The sequence below is a fragment of the Gambusia affinis genome, linkage group LG05 (genome assembly GCF_019740435.1).
Source record: "Gambusia affinis linkage group LG05, SWU_Gaff_1.0, whole genome shotgun sequence".
Taxonomy (NCBI): Eukaryota; Metazoa; Chordata; class Actinopteri; order Cyprinodontiformes; family Poeciliidae; genus Gambusia; species Gambusia affinis.
Genome location: NC_057872.1, coordinates 31,383,383 through 31,401,522, shown reverse-complemented (window position 1 = coordinate 31,401,522; position 18,140 = coordinate 31,383,383). Strand labels below are relative to the sequence as shown.

Here is an 18,140-nt window from a genome sequence, read left to right as displayed (position 1 = left end):
GAGCCAAATAAAACCGGATCACAGAAAGTTCTGGAGCTGAGAAATGGTCCAATTAAAGCAGAAGTAGGTCTGAGGCTTGTCGTGGCGGGGCCCCTGGGGGCCACACGGCCCGATTTATATCCTCTGGGGCCCGAAACAGGCTCCGGCTCGATGCTGCCCCTCAGCGGCGAGCAGTGGAGCTGCAGCGACATGAGGGCGTCGTTTAAAATCTGCTAAAACGTAAAATTACAAAGTCGGCCTTCTATCACCTGAAGAACATTTCCAGGATTAAAGGACTAATGTCTCAGCCAGATCTAGAGAAACTCATCCATGCATTTATCTTCAGTTGTATTGATTATTGTAACAGCGTCTTCACAGGTCTGTTCAACAAATCAATCAAACAGCTGCAGCTGATCCAGAATGCTGCTGCTGGAGTTCTCACTAAAACCAGGAAGATAGAGCACATAACACCAGTTTTAAAGTCTCTCCACTGGCTCCCTGTAGCTCAAAGAATAGACTTTAAAATACTGTTGTTAGATGTGAAGCTCTTTGAAAAGCCTTGATGCTGAAATGTGCTACTAATAACATTTGATTGATTGATTGATTGATTGATTGATTGATTGATTGATTGATTGATTGATTGATTGATTGATTGTTCATTTTTAATGCAGTTCAGCTTTTTTATTAACAAAGACCAGTAAGAACATTTTGAAACAGAAATGGTGACAAAAGTCAAACACAAAACTTTCTGTGTTTCAGAAATTCAGATTGAGATAAAAAATAAATTTAATTAAAATTAAATGACCAAATATGCAATTTTTATTTATGCACTGATGTATTTTACACAACTAAAAAACAGGAAACTAAGTTCAGGAAAACAAATACAGCACTACTTTAGGGAACTTAGTTATTTTAATAAAACAGTGAATGAAAAGTGAGCAGAAAACAAAGAAAACTAAATTCACTCTAAACATTTAGCTATAAATTTGTAGCTGAATAGTTTACTAATATAAATCAATTTTAGAAGGTCTGTGTTAATAAAACAGGTTCTTTAATGTATTTATTTCTGGTCCTCCAGCTCCGCCTCATTTCTTCTTCTTTGGTTCAGGGTCCTCCAGGATCATTAGTATCAAATTATTTATTTTCTCTTCCCTTTTGTTATTCGTTCCATTAGAGAGAAACAAGTTTTATAATCCATTGGAATCCTGTCATTTATATTGTTCAAATGTAAATTTTTCCTTAATGATTCTCGTTTGGATGTTTTCATTTGAGTTGTTATTACACCTTTATAACATTTAATGGATGCTAACACTATTATTTTATATAGATCGTGCTGGAGAACTGAAGCACATGCTATGTGCTCATGCTAATGTCTCCTGATTGTCAGGTTCAATAAACGGAGAGGCTCTGAACCCAGACTGGATGTCCTGTGGTTTGTCCAATCACAGCTCAATGAGCAGGAAACTCAATCCAAAATAAATATTTCAATATTTAGCTTCAAATATTCAAAATATTTGTAGATCAGCTTCATATTTGTGTATTTAGCTAAATATTCTAAATATTCAGTTAGTGAACTGAATATCTGCTGTGAAGCTGTGAATGAATAGCATGTTTACCAGGTTTCTGCTATTGCTCTGTTAGCATCATTAGCATCATTAGCATCATTAGCCTGCCTGGGTTTGAAGCGTCTCCTCTTCGTGTCTCTGCCCCCAGCTGGCCACCTGTCCCCTCTGTCCCATCAGGTCCGGCCGCCGTCGTCTCGTCTACACAGATTCTCTCTCCATGCTGTCCAGGAGGCTGCGGGGCCCCGGGGGGCCGGAGGGGCCCGGAGCCCCAGGGGGCCGCCGCATTCCTGCCCCCCTCCACAGGGTTGCCAGGTAACCCCAACTCTGCTTCTTGATGCTTTCTGATTGGCTCTCCTGCTGATCATCTCTCAGCAGGAAATCTGGGTTTTTATCCTCCTCAGGGTTCTGGTTCTGATCCCAGAACCTCCCCGGATCCAGAGACCGGCCGACCGGAAAATATGGTCTGAAAAAATAAACAGAAAAAATGATTTGAAAATGTAAAAATATTTGAAACAACAAAAACGTTCAAAGCGTCGTTTCAGATTCAGGTTTTACTTTTTAGTTTCCAACAACAGAACCGGAACCAGAACCAGGTTCCTGTTCCGGTTCCGGTTCTGGTTCTGGTTTTGATCCTGGCTCTGGTTCTGGTTCTGGTCTGACTTCTCCTTCCTCCAGGCCGGATCTCCCAGCATGCATCACTGCAACTCGGGCGAAGCCGGCCGGCGGCGTGAAGCACCTGGTTCTGACTCACCTGGGCCGGCTGCTGATGCCACCACGTTGACCTTTGACCTGCCTTTTACAGCAGCTGGTGTTGAGCTGGCCACCAGGGGGCGCCACAGACTGGCAGGAAACTCTGACCCGATCTGGACTGGAGAGCCAGAACCTCCTCAAGAGGGAGGAGCTTCAGGGTCAAAGGTCAACATGGAAACTTGTAGACAGAGATCAAATATTATGATAAATGTTTGATTTAATGTTCAGGATGATTAAAAATATGATGTTTACAAAGTAAACGGGAGCAGATTTACTTTTCCTGCCACTTTATTTGTTACCTGATTTTACATGAATTAGTTTAAAATTAAACATTTAATTCATAAAAACAAAGAGAATATAAAAAATAAAAACACTTATTCAGGATTATTAATCTCACTTCAGTCTGACTGGAAAACAAGTACAAAGTTATAAATATGTTTTTATCATAAATAAAATTATGATAAATAAATAAAATGTGTAATGTAAGATATTTCTTCAATATCAGAAATTAATATTGTCCATTTCTTTCTGTTTTTATGGTTCTACAGAAAGCTGCAATTGCATCATGGGAAATGTAGTTACTTGATGTAAAGTGAATAAATATTTCTGCTGCTCTTCATTTTGCTTTATTTTGTTTCTGTGATCAGATCCAGAACTCAGAAGGAGCTGAAATCACAACGTTTTCATGAGGAAATGGTTTAAAATGATTCTTTAACATGTTTTTAATAAGAATAATGATTTTAAATGATTCTTTAACATGTTTTTAATAAGAATAAATGATTTTAAATTATTCTTTAACATGTTTTTAATAAGAATAAATGATTTTAAATTATTCTTTAACATGTTTTTAATAAGAATAAATGATTTTAAATTATTCTTTAGCATGTTTTTAATCACATTTTGAGAATATTTCCGTTTGAAGTTCCACCCAGAAACCTGATCTGGCTCCTCAACCAGGCTGGCTGCCATGACCTAAAGTAGAGCAGATGGAGTTATGAAGCTCCCAGCAGGTCAAAGGTCAAATGAAGACTAGATGTTTGCAGAGAATCAGTTAAACAGTTAGCAGAAGCTGATGCTATACAGCTAAACACGTTAACTAGCAGCTGCTGTGGTGGCGTAGTGGATAGTGCAACCCATATTTGGAGGCCCTTAGTCCTCGACGTGGCCGTCGCTGGTTCGATTCCTGGACCCGCCGACATTTCCCGCATGTCTTCCCCCCTTCCTGTCAGCCTACTGTCACTAGAGCCACAAGAAGAATAAAAAAAATAGACAGAGAAAAAAATAAAATTATTATTAAAAAACAATAAATAAAAATAGCAGATGTTAATCCCAAAATGATAGAAACATTTCATACTTAGCTGAAGCTAACGCTAATGTTGAGACATTGATCTCTCTTCTTCTCCTGCTCTGAGACTCGCTAACTAAAACATTCTCCTTTCCTGATTCTGTTACATTTGATCGCTTTAGCATTGTTTGGACAGATGATGTGGCACAAAGTTCATGAGTCATGGAAATGGGGAACATTTCATGGCAAGAATTAGTTTGAAAGGCTCAGATAAATGGCATCCATCTGGAAAAATCTTGAAATTTAAGTGGCTGATGGGAAATATGAAAAACGTGACCTGAGGAGTGTCTGGGCTGTGATTGGACAGAAAACAGGAAGTCATTCAGCAGTGAGAGGAAACTGCTGGATGGAGAACATGTTTGGAACCAAAAGGTTCTGAAGCTTTAACCGGGTCAGAACCATCACCATGCTGAGCTAATCCTGGGAAAATCCTCAGAGTTAAACTGGGATTATGGAAAAACTGGGAAAGAGTAACTGGGTCAGGGCGAGCTCAGCTTCCTGTGACCTGGTTAGAGTGGTTGTGATGGTTCTGCTGGCGGTCCAAACTGGACCGGGTCTATTCTGCTCTGAGGAAAACTCTCCAGGGTTTGGTGACTCTGGTTCATCATGAGATGAGTTGTTGGAACTTTATTGTTCCATCTTTGCTGAACGCTGAGTTATCATTCAGAGGACAGGAAATAACCGGAGCCACAGGAGAAAGTTTCCTGTTTCCTGAGACATGGAGCAGTATGACCCAAACACAGCCACGATACGCAGCAGGAATCAACGGCCTAGTCAAAGTCTGGTCCTCCACCGGATGCACTGTGCTGAAGCCTTGAGTACAGATTTAACACAATTTATTCTATGACATAAAATCTATTTACTTTAATTTGTTTCAGGTCCTCAGAGATTTGTTCTTCTTCCACTTTTAACTTTTGAAGATGCTAAAGATACTTTAACTTTCATGTGACATTTAGGCCCCGCCCATTTCTGCCCTAATGATTTTCCCCTCTGTGGGGCAATAAAGGTTGCTTCTATTTACTGATTTTAATGGAAGGAACCGGATCGGAGAAACACCTGAACGCAGCTGGACTCACCTGGATTTACCTAGACTCACCTGGACTCACCTGGACTCACCCGGACGCACATGGACTCACCTGGACTCTCCGGACTCACCCGGACTCACCTGGACTCACCGGACTCATCTGGAGTCACCGGGACTCACCTGGATTCATCTGACACATCCGGACTCACCTGGACTCACCTGGACTCACCGGATTCACCCGGACGCACATGGACTCACCTGGACTCTCCGGACTCACCCGGACTCACCTGGACTCACCGGACTCATCTGGAGTCACCGGGACTCACCTGGATTCATCTGACTCATCCGGACTCACCTGGACTCACCTGGACTCACCGGACTCATCTGGAGTCACCTGGATTCATCTGACTCATCCGGACTCACCGGACTCACCTGGACTCACCTGGACTCACCGGACTCATCTGGAGTCACCGGGACTCACCTGGACTCATCGGACTCATCCGGACTCACCGGTCTCACCTGGACTCATCAGACTCATCGGACTCACCCGGACTCACCTGGAGTCACCTGGACTCACCTGGACTCACCTGGACTCACCAGGACTCTCCTGGACTTACTTGAACTCACCCGGACTCACCTGGATGCACCTGGGCTCATCTGGAAGAAACAGGATTCACCTGGACTCACCTGGAGTGTCCCGGTTCTAGTCGTTTTCCCTCAGACCCCAACTCTCACACAGGACCTCCTGACCCGAAAGGGATGATGAATGGATGATGGTCGGATGATGGTCGGATGATGGATGGATGATGGTTGGATGATGGTTGGATGATGGTTGGATGATGGTTGGATGATGGTTGGATGATGGTCGGATGATGGTTGGATGATGGTCGGATGATGGTCGGATGATGGTCGGATGATGGATGGATGATGGTTGGATGATGGTCGGATGATGGAAGGATGATGGATGGATGATGGTTGGATGATGGTTGGATGATGGATGGATGATGGTCGGATGATGGATGGATGATGGTCGGATGATGGGTGGATGATGGTCGGATGATGGGTGGATGATGGTCAGATGATGGATGGATGATGGTCGGATGATGGATGGATGATGGTCGGATGATGGGTGGATGATGGTTGGATGATGGGTGGATGATGGTCGGATGATGGTTGGATGATGGTCGGATGATGGTCGGATGATGGTTGGATGATGGTTGGATGATGGTCGGATGATGGTCGGATGATGGTCGGATGATGGATGGATGATGGTTGGATGATGGTCGGATGATGGAAGGATGATGGATGGATGATGGTTGGATGATGGTTGGATGATGGATGGATGATGGTCGGATGATGGATGGATGATGGTCGGATGATGGGTGGATGATGGTCGGATGATGGGTGGATGATGGTCAGATGATGGATGGATGATGGTCGGATGATGGATGGATGATGGTCGGATGATGGGTGGATGATGGTTGGATGATGGGTGGATGATGGTCGGATGATGGTTGGATGATGGTCGGATGATGGTCGGATGATGGTTGGATGATGGTTGGATGATGGTTGGATGATGGTCGGATGATGGTCAGATGATGGATGGATGGTGGATGATGGATGGATGATGGTTGGATGATGGTTGGATGATGGTCGGATGATGGTTGGATGATGGTCGGATGATGGTCAGATGATGGATGGATGGTGGATGATGGATGGATGATGGTTGGATGATGGTTGGATGATGGTCGGATGATGGTTGGATGATGGTCGGATGATGGATGGAGGATGGTCAGATGATGGATGGATGGTGGATGATGGATGGATGATGGTTGGATGATGGTCGGATGATGGATGGATGATGGATGGATGATGGTCGGATGATGGTTGGATGATGGTTGGATGATGGTTGGATGATGGATGGAGGATGGTCAGATGATGGATGGATGGTGGATGATGGATGGATGATGGTTGGATGATGGTTGGATGATGGATGGATGATGGTTGGATGATGATTGGATGATGGATGGATGATGGTCGGATGATGGGTGGATGATGGTTGGATGATGGTCGGATGATGGATGGATGATGATGGATGATGGTTGGATGATGGTCGGATGATGGGTGGATGATGGTTGGATGATGGTCGGATGATGGATGGATGATGATGGATGATGGTTGGATGATGGTCAGATGATGGTTGGATGATGGTTGGATGATGGTCAGATGATGGTTGGATGATGGTTGGATGATGGGTGGATGATGGTTGGATGATGGGTGGATGATGGTCGGATGATGGTCGGATGATGGATGGATGATGGTTGAATGATGGTTGGATGATGGTTGGATGATGGTTGGATGATGGGTGGATGATGGTTGGATGATGGGTGGATGATGGTCGGATGATGGATGATGGTCGGATGATGGTTGGATGATGGTCGGATGATGGTTGGATGATGGTCGGATGATGGATGGATGATGGTCGGATGATGGGTGGATGATGGTTGGATGATGGATGATGGTCGGATGATGGTTGGATGATGGTCGGATGATGGTTGGATGATGGTTGGATGATGGTCGGATGATGGATGGATGATGGATGGATGATGGTCGGATGATGGGTGGATGATGGTTGGATGATGGTCGGATGATGGATGGATGATGGATGGATGATGGTTGGATGATGGTCGGATGATGGGTGGATGATGGTTGGATGATGGTCAGATGATGGATGGAGGATGGTCAGATGATGGATGATGGTCGGATGATGGTTGGATGATGGTCGGATGATGGTTGGATGATGGGTGGATGATGGTCGGATGATGGGTGGATGATGGTCGGATGATGGGTGGATGATGGTTGGATGATGGTCGGATGATGGATGGATGATGGTTGGATGATGGTCGGATGATGGATGATGGTCGGATGATGGTTGGATTATGGTCGGATGATGGTTGGATGATGGTCGGATGATGGATGGATGATGGTCGGATGATGGGTGGATGATGGTCGGATGATGGATGATGGTCGGATGATGGTTGGATGATGGTCGGATGATGGTTGGATGATGGTTGGATGATGGTTGGATGATGGTTGGATGATGGTTGGATGATGGGTGGATGATGGATGGATGATGGTCGGATGATGGTTGGATGATGGTTGGATGATGGTTGGATGATGGATGGATGATGGTCGGATGATGGTCGGATGATGGTTGGATGATGGTTGGATGATGGTCAGATGATGGATGGATGGTGGATGATGGATGGATGATGGTTGGATGATGGTTGGATGATGGTCGGATGATGGTTGGATGATGGTCGGATGATGGTCAGATGATGGATGGATGGTGGATGATGGATGGATGATGGTTGGATGATGGTCGGATGATGGATGGATGATGGTTGGATGATGGTCGGATGATGGATGATGGTCGGATGATGGTTGGATGATGGTCGGATGATGGATGGATGATCGTCGGATGATGGGTGGATGATGGTCGGATGATGGATGATGGTCGGATGATGGTTGGATGATGGTCGGATGATGGTCGGATGATGGATGGATGATGGTTGGATGATGGTCGGATGATGGATGATGGTCGGATGATGGTTGGATGATGGTCGGATGATGGATGGATGATCGTCGGATGATGGGTGGATGATGGTCGGATGATGGTTGGATGATGGTCGGATGATGGTTGGATGATGGTTGGATGATGGTTGGATGATGGGTGGATGATGGTTGGATGATGGATGGATGATGGTCGGATGATGGTCGGATGATGGTTGGATGATGGTTGGATGATGGTTGGATGATGGTCGGATGATGGTTGGATGATGATTGGATGATGGTTGGATGATGGTTGGATGATGGATGGATGATGGTTGGATGATGGTCGGATGATGGATGGATGATGTTTGGATGATGGTCGGATGATGGATGGAGGATGGTCAGATGATGGATGATGGTTGGATGATGTTGGATGATGGTTGGATGATGGTTGGATGATGGTTGGATGATGGTCGGATGATGGTTGGATGATGGTTGGATGAAGAAGCTGCCTTTTTTCATCTTCAGGTTTTGCTTCATTTCTCCAGACGGATTGAAAACGTTTCTTCTCCCTCCATTGTTTCCTCAATTTGTCTCCTTCTGAACTTCAGCCTTACTGGGTTTGATTGGACAGAACAGCACAAATTTTTCAAATAAAATCTGAAAAGTGTGGCACGCTTTTGTTTCTCAAGCCCCTTTTACTCCAAAACCCCAAATTAAATCCAGTGTCAGTCAAGCGAAGAACAGCTGATGCAGGTCTTTAGACAACAACCTGCATCATGGAGCGGAGCCGTGTGTTAAAGTGGTCTAGTCAAAGTCCAGACCTTAGTCTATTTATGAAAACTGATGTTCACAGATGTTTGAGCAGCAAAGCTTGTAGAGACTCCAGATTTCATTTTCAGAAATCTCAGGAAAACTCAGAAATGTTTGTGTGACAGTTGGGTTTGTAATATAAATATTTCATCCTGAACTAAACAGAATACAAATGGAGTTTAATTTGGAGCTAAATATTTTATTTATAAACTAAATATTTAGTTTAGAGCAAACATAAAAGGGCTGTTTGTAAAGTGACAGTCAACGTTTTCTAAGAAAGAAAATAGGTGATCCAACTTAGAATGTAAATTGTTAGAAATCCTCAAATTAAGTTTATCCAAGTAAATATAGTAAGTTTATATTAAGTTAAACAAACTGACTAAAAGTTTGAGAAACTTCATGCATTAAATGAATTCAGTTTTCTTAAGTCAGAGCTTCAGTCTTTTTTTTTCAGTGCAACCTGAAAAAATGGGTTTTGATTTTTCTGGGTCATATTTTCACCATGTTATTCTTTCTTTCTTTCAGAAAAGTCAGTTTCAAATTAAATAAGTTGGAGCTAAATTAGAAAACTAAATATTTAGTTTGTAACCTAAATGTTCTTAAATTTTTAAATTTGGATGTAAAAATGTAGCTTACAAACTACATATTTAGTTTGGCACTGTGACATTTATGAATGTATGAACATCCTGGTGAAAAATAAACTTCCAGTTTTTCTACTAAAATGGGATAAATAGCCTGAATTACTGCTGTTCATTTCTGACTGTGTAACTTTATCCATATGGTTAGCCAACATTTCATAAAGATCGCCCTTTTTTTTTTTTAGAAGTAACCACAGCCATTAATTAAAAATGTTTCTGTGAATGTGTTTCAATAACTGTATGACAGGAGTTCATGTTTTGTCTTTCGTAGCCTGAAAAACCTCATGTCTAACCGGCAACTGAAACCATCAGTCTGGAACAACTGATGAGAAGCTCCCGTGCTTTGTTACCGGTAAAGCCACGCCCATTTTACTTAGCAACTCCGTCATTGGTGGAACTGAAAAACTATCTGAAACGTCATTGGCTGAGTGAGCTGCCACTCGGGAAAGGGCGGGGCTTACAACCAGAGTTAATATATTCCGGGCAGCCGCGTAATCGTGGCGGAGAGAAGCGGCTGAGGAGGCGGCGGGGGTTGGGAGCTGAACTTGGAGGATCCCAGAGAAGCTGAGTAGAGATTTTCCCGGTTTTCCTGGTGATGGAGGACAACATGGAGCAAATGAGACCGCTCCTCACATCTGTAAGTCCCCCCTTCTTTCTCTCTCCTCTCTGGGGAACCTGTTAGCTGGAGGCTAGCGCCCCCTCAGCCCTCCGGGGTCCGGAGAGCCGAACAGAACCGGCAGGTCCGGACCCGGTACAGAGTTTGACTTCGGGAAAGTCCAGATCGTTCCGAGGACTTGGTGGTGTGTATTGGTTAAAGAAGAAGATGTTCTGACCGAGGGGAAGCAAAGGCTGCCAGCGGAGCGCTTTGTTTTTAAAGGAGCACGTTGATGGCAGGAAGTGGAGAGCTCAGCGGACTCCGGTCAAAAAAAGCCCGATTTTAGATTCAACTGCGCTCTGCTTCCTTTGGGAGCGGGAGAAAATTATATCAAAAACCAAGTCAGACTCTCATTACTCAAAACTTATAATCGGCATACAATGATTAGCTGTTTGTCTTGAAACAGCTCCTGTTTCCTACCGACTTGCTTGTCATTCCCAGATCACTACCAACTGTTCTTTCAGGTGAGGCAGAAATTTTCCACAGAACCTGAAGTCTGGTTCTGTGGAAACCAGGCTAAAAACCAGCCTGGTTTTTAGCCTGGTTTTCGCCTGGTTACTTAATAATTATAACAAATTATATTATTTTAATGTAATAAGTTATATTATATTTTAATATTGATTATATTAATTTTCTGAACATAAGTTCAGACAATGTACAGTTTCTGGACTTAATAATTTTTACTGAAGCTGTTCAATGTTCATGTTTTGTTTTATTTTTTCTTTTCTGTGGATTTCTAAAGTTTTTATTGATCTCTTGTCAATATTTAATTTTTATTTGTATTTTTAACTCGTATGTTTCTAATTATTTTAGTCGTTATCAGATTGGATGTTTAATTTGCTCTCATAGTCTGAAACAGTTGGACTCTGGTGTGAACCCAGGCGGACATGTTCAGTTAATTCGGTGTTTTTGGTAAATTAACTCCTGCAGCTGATTGATTATTGGGAATATATTTGATTATAGCTGCTGGATGTAGCTTTGAGTTTGGAGATTTTTCCCCAGTTTTCTGTAAAACTGAAGCATTTTTTGGCTGAACAGATGAAACATTTCCTGATCTGGTTAGAGATTGTTGCAGTGATGAAGCAGCTCAGACTGTGGCTTTAGTTACAGGAACCACTGGGAACAACAATCCTACTGGGGCTTTTTAATTGGGCCCAAATGGACTCACACACACACACACACACAGAAACACACTCTGTCTAAACCCTGAGGTTCTGATCAGGGTTTAGCAGAGCCAGCTAACGTGCGGCGGCTGCCCGGACCATCATGCCTCCACCACCGTGCTTTCCAGCTGCTGAGAGTCAGACTGTCTGTCCAGACAACGATGTTTAAATGCAAACCTGAGGCTGAAGCAGCAAGAAACTGGGATCAATTCAGATAAAATGGGGGGAAAATGCTGAAATGATTGATCAGATTAATTGATTATTGAAAGAATCCTTGACTAACTTATCAATTAATTGTCAGCTGTAGTGTTCAGACTGAAAATGCCATTAGCTGAGAGAACAACACACATAGATCAGTTATGAAGCCAAAACTGTAAAAAAATAAAGTTTTCAGCTGCAGCTTTGGTACCAATAATCAAATGTTTAGTAAACGGATCCAGTTGTTACATTTTAGGCAGTAAAATGTTGTCTTATTAAAAAAAATAAACCAGGTTATTAATGTGCATCTTTTACTGTATTCATAATGCATAAAACAGCTTTAATCTGCAGAATTTTCCAAATCTTTTATCCAATAAAATGTTGAATCGTTTATTGATTAGTAAAATCAATTGATTGGATTGTTCTACGTTGCAGACGCAGCAGCTAATGATCTCTAAACTGCGGGATGCCAATAATGTAACCGATAACAGAATGTCAGTTTTATTTTTCTATTTTTATACACGTCATTGTTTTCACTCGGACATTTTGTGCCGTTGAAACTGACAACAACACGGCATGTTTCAGGATTCACCACCAAAAACACTCAAACATTTTCCACACAGAGACCACAACATTCAGTCTGTTACAGTTTCAGGTTTATTTTTCCTTTATTAGTAAATGATAGCTGTGATAGATTAGCGACTGCTGCTATTAGCTAAGCTAACACAGTGGTGGTTGATTAGCTAATATAGACCGATGATCTGCCAGAGTTGGTAATTAGGTCGCCTTTTTTGTTTTCTAACTGAAGCGTAACAGACAGAATCCCACAGCACGTTTACATGCTACGTTTTTCATAGTCAAGCTAGCATAATTGAACTATCCCCTCTCCCTCGCTAGTTTATTCATAATTAAATCTTTTTTCTGTCCTTGTTATCTAGTTGTGGTAGTTTAACAAAGCACTGCATCCCTTTTTCTTTCATTTCAGGCATACATTTAAGGTTTAGTGTGTTTTGTTGTTGATAACTTGACGGCTAAAACTAATGCTACTGTTTCGACTCCAGATGGAGCTAAAGGCTTTGATGTGACGCGGCAGCGTGTCTGTTTCTTTAAGAAGTTGAAACGGCAACAAAGTGAAAAATATAAACAGAAAAATGAAAGTATGACATCGCAGCAGAAAAGTTCCAGTTTCAGACGTGAGGAAGAAAAAGTTTTTTTTCTCAGAGGGAGTTTGAGGTTCACCAGCAGCAAAGTGAAGGCAGGTCTCAGCTTGTAGATTCACACAATGGAAAAATCTCAACATCAGAGACGCACTGCTGAACGAAATGACGAAGCATTTCAGGTCACAAACAGAAACCAAGTGGATAAACTGCAACACAACAAACACCATAGAATAATGAGACAGGAGGAAAGGCAGTGTAAATACGAGATCAAGCTTTTAATTCCTGAAGTTCTCATCCTGGTGAACCGTGAACACGGTGAGCCTCACATCCACGTTTTCTTCCCAGGAATGTTTTCCTTCAACCAACGTGGTTGAAGGAGAACAATAATGTTGTTGTGTTGATTCCATTTTCCAGTCATATAGCGGCGATTCTCAAACTTTAAATTCAAATGAACGTTTAACTGTGGAACTGGAAGCCGTTTTAAACATCCAAAATAAATGAAACAAAAACAAGAAATAAAATTAATTATGAAGATTCTGAAAACAAAACTGTCCTTCAAAAATAGAGAAGTTTACTTGAGACTGAAGTCTTTTTATCAGTGTGGTATGAAGAGAAAAATGATAAATCATCTAAATGGAAATGATTGATTGATTGATTGATTGATTGATTTGATTGGACTGGCCTCATCAGGTCTGAAAAGAATAATATTTTACTCCAACTTGATGAACTGATTAAAAACAAAATATATTTGTTGTTTAATTGGTCTACTTATTCAATAATTTGATTAAACCCTGACTCTAATATGAACTTTATGAAACATTTTAATCAAGTCTCTCCTCTAATTAATTAAAAGCTTCGGTGCTTTGAGCGTCATTAGTCACCAGGTCAGTTTCCAGTTTATTCCAGTTGCTGGTTGAAGCCAGCTGACTGGGCAGGAAAAGGTTAAAAATCCAGCTCTGCTCTGATTGGTCGTAATGTGACCAGAGTCAGCTCTTCTTCCTCATGACTGTTGGACTGACTCCAAGAACAAAGCCTGAACTGTTGACTGGCCTGATGACTCGTGGTGATGTCACAGCCCCGCGGGGCTCTGATTGGACGAGGTTCAGAGGAAACCAGAACAACAGGCGTATTTCTGTCTGATTCTGAACGGGTCTGGATCAGGAACCCGTTTCCCCCGGCAACAGTCCCTTTAATTAGGAAACTCCTCTGCCACTTCTCCCTTCTGACCTGCCAAAATAAAAGCCCTCCTGGAGCAAACAGACAGATTTCTAAACCTCACTGAGTTTATTAAAAACTAGATGCTTTCACAAGCAGGATGCAGCGGTACCGGTCCGATCTCTGTCAGCGTTTAACACAGCGGTACCGGTCCGATCTCTGTCAGCGTTTAACACAGCGGTACCGGTCCGATCTCTGTCAGCGTTTAACACAGCGGTACCGGTCCGATCTCTGTCAGCGTTTAACACAGCGGTACCGGTCCGATCTCTGTCAGCGTTTAACACAGCGGTACCGGTCCAATGCCGGTCATATCTGCACGTTTGTAGTTAATAGTTGCCTCACTGTTGGCAACTTTCTTGCTGTATTCAACAACATTTCAGACAAAAAATTTGGTTTAGACCAAAATTGGAATTTGCTGGTCGGTCTTTTTGAAATTGGTAAATCTGCAATCGGTCAGAAAACTGCAATCAGTGCAGCTCTGGTTATTTACTGTATCTAGCAGTGCATCATGCAGCTGTTTGTGGATCAGGATCTGGTTTCCTCTCTGCGGTGCGTCTGAACATGTCTGCCTGATGTCTTGGTTTTTCTGCTGCATGCTGGTGTGAACTTTCCCACACTTCTTGCTGGGCTTGCTGCACTCTGCTGCAGGCCAGACGTTATCCTCCCGTCGAGTTTTCCTAATATGGAAGCAGCAGCTCAGGCTGGAGATGCGTCTCTGTGGAATCCAGCTGCTGTGATTTATTTCCAACCGAGTCGTTTGTTTGTTTTTTCACATTAATTTCTTTCTGAGTGCATTAATATTCCAGATGACATGAAATATCTGTTAAATAGATGTTTTTGCCCTTTTGGACATTTTGAATAAATAAAAAATGTAAGCTGTCTGGAAAAATCCTAAAATAATCAGGAAAAGGTGAACAACAGAAATCAGATGGGAAATGAAGAGCAGCTGACTTCCTGTCTGTCTGATCCACTGGTCAACATGCCAGACCCACAGGGGGCAGTGTAGCGCTAAGATGAACCTGTCAGCCAATCACATTGCTTCAAAACAATCAGCACTTCCTGTTAGCAATCAAACATGGCGCCATGAGGTTCATTTATAGGTTAAGCTGCTTTAAACTGCATTAGAATATAAAGTTATTAAAAACGTTGTTTATTAGGAATCATGTCAAACAAATCTGTAAATTTATTGGTGGTTTATTTGTCGCAGACTGAAATGCAAGGAACTCTAAATCTCCAAACACAAATATGAACTTTTTTAAATCTCCAGTTTGTTCTGAACTTAAAGGAAATAATTTTAGTGAGTTTTAGTGTGAATGAAAAGCCGAAGCATAAAAATAAAAGTTTTCCCAGACGTGGGCTGACTGTTATCTGACCCGATGTTGGCTTCATGGAGTCTGTGTGAGGAGAACCTTCTGGGTCACGAGGTTCTGATCCGGTCCGGGCTCGTTGTTCCTCATCAGAACCCCTGAGCCAGCAGCAGCAGGCAGGGGGACGAAGAACCAGAGCGATTTACAGAGAGCCGGCCAATGAGGAGCCGGGAGGCGATGCGGCAGCCAATGAGGAGCCGGGAGGCGACGCGGCAGCCAATGAGGAGCCGGGAGGCGACGCGGCAGCCAATGAGGAGCCAATAAGATGCAGAGAAAGCCAACGTCTCCACTTCAACTAATTGGATTTCTTGGAGGTTTTTTCCCACAGGGAGTTGGGACAGATTAAAAGGCTTCTGCAGGTCAGAGGTCAGGAGAAAATGGCCCCCGTTGGATTGAATTACAGCAGAGATTTGGGCCGGCTTAAAGGAACAAAGACACCATTTACTGGGGACGGTTCAGCAGGAGGGAAGGCTGGGTTCTTCCCGACTGACCCTGTTCATTGGTTCTGATTCTGGTTGTGGGTCCGTTCCTGTGAGGTCTTGGTTCTGGTGTTCCTTGTGGACTCAGCAGCTCAGTGGTTGGTCCAACTGGTTGCTGATAAATCCCGCCCCTGTGCGGTCAGTGAACACTGAAGAGCAGCTCTGTTTGAATGACGAGTTAAAACCCTGAAAGATAAGCCCCGCCCCCTCAGAGATAAGCTCCTCCCCTGTCAAAGTCAAGCCCCTCCCATAAAGATAAGCACCGCCCATAATATAAGCCCCACCCCTGAATGAGTGTAGGGAAAAATCTCCAAAAAGCGGGCGGAGCCTAGATACACCAAGGGGCGTGGCTAATGCAGGATGAGACACATTTCCAAACTCTGCAGACGCCGAGTTTCAGAGCGAACGGTTCTGCCGGTCCTGCTGCTCAGTTTGGGTTTTAGTTCCTGCTAAATAAACGGCTCCTCTTCCACCCAGTGTGACGTCTCCTCTTGTGATTCTGATTTATCATCTTAAAGCAGGGTCAGTTCAACTGAATCAGCTCCTCAGGGGTCAGAGGTCAGCCTAGTTCCTCAGCTTCCTGTGTCATTCTTTGCCTCCGTTTCCCAGTGAACTGTTTCTGAGTCGAGTTGCAGCAGGTGAACCGGACCGGGTCAGGAGTTCAGCTGGTCCGCTCCGTTTGCCCCCTTCCTTTCCAGGAGGGCGGCGCCCTGAAGCCCCGCCCCCTGCTGTCTGTCTGCAGAGCGTCAGCAGGCTCTGCTGCTGACGAGGAAACTCGCTCTACTATAAATACCTGAACCGCAGCTGCAGCAGACAGTTCTGTTCTGGGTGCTGTCCTGCGAGGTTCTGGTTCCGGTCCGATATGGGAGACTTTTGGGCAGACGTGGCCTCTCAGCGCGTGGCCAGAGGACTCTGGGTGCGTGTCTGTGCTGCGTCTCCAGTTTCATGTTGAGGAAATGAGAGCAGAGAGGAGCGAACTTCCTGTTGAGCGTAGAGACGAAACGTCTAGATCTGCCAGAAAAGCTGAACGTCAGAAAACATCCAGGTGTTCGGCACGGCGGGGTCAGAGGTCAGAGGTCAGGCCTGCAGAGACCCACGGTTCCTCAAGGCTGGATCGTATCTTATCGGCTCCAGAACCGGTTCTGGTTCCGATCCGGCTTTCTGTCGGTACCAGAGAGAAACTGAGGAATATTCAGAACAGATTGGTAAAACAAAAACGTGTAAAAGAGAAACGTTCAGAGGGTCTGTTTGTCTGACCCGGGATCGGACCCGGGATCGGATCCGGGATCGGACCCGGGATCCGGGATCGGACCCGGGATCCGGGATCGGACCCGGGATCCGGGATCGGACCCGGGATCCGGGATCGGACCCGGGATCCGGGATCGGACCCGGGATCCGGGATCGGACCCGGTACTGTTCGGTTCTGTTGGGTTTGTTTCAGTCAGATTCAGGTTTATGGTGATTATTGAGGAGAAATTCTGGTTTGGATCAGAACCATGTAGGAGCAGCTAATCTGCGGTTCTGGTTCTGATCCAGTACTGTTCTAGTTTTCACTCTCAGGTTGTTTTATTTCAGGGGTGTCAAAGTCAAATGGACGGAGGGCCAAATAAAAAATTTAGCTACAAGCCGAGGGCCGGACTGATCGAATGTTCATTGAGATTTTTTTAAATGACGCATTTGGTATAGTGCAGCGGACCGGCCCAAGCCTTCGTAAATTTCCTGCGGACCGGGGGGGGTGCGCATGTTGTGAGGATCGAACGAAGTGCATCTCGCATTTTTTCAGACGGGGTGCCGGCTTGCTGCGGGCCGGTTCTAATAATAAATCAAGATCATCCCAGGGGCCGTAAAAAATCTTCTCAAGAAGACACATATGTCAGAGTCAAGGCCCGCGGGCCTTGACTCTGACATATGTGTTTTATTTGGTCACGTTTTATTCTCATCAAAGCGCCCTGGTTTTACTGGTTTTACTGGTTTTACTGGTTTTACTGGTTTTACTGGGTTTACTGGGTTTACTGGTTTTACTGGTTTTACTGGGTTTACTGGTTTTACTGGGTTTACTGGTTTTACTGGCTGGCTTATTTACCTTTATTTTTATCTTTTTTTATTTTTATTCCTTTATTTAGTTTAATTTAAATTTATCAGTTTAAAAATGAAGCAAATTCCAGACAGAGTTTTGATTGGCTGCTGAGCCCCTTGAGCCCGCCCCCTGACCCGCCGTCTGGTGGCTCAGCAGCGAA

General features: G+C 43.8%; 1 protein-coding gene across 2 annotated transcripts in view; it reads left to right on the top strand.

Moving 5' to 3' along the window:
• Nucleotides 1-10,150: 10,150 nt before the first annotated feature.
• Nucleotides 10,151-18,140, top strand: part of LOC122830616 (sodium bicarbonate cotransporter 3-like) — a 24,886-nt gene continuing 16,896 nt past the window's right edge. The window contains exon 1 of one of the 2 annotated variants that reach the window (XM_044116108.1): nt 10,151-10,303. In XM_044116108.1, the coding sequence (XP_043972043.1) occupies nt 10,262-10,303 (42 nt within the window). In that variant the 5' untranslated portion in view covers nt 10,151-10,261. Of the gene's footprint in view, nt 10,304-16,691; nt 16,820-18,140 lie in introns of those variants that run through there. The other variant, XM_044116106.1, reaches the window with a different exon arrangement.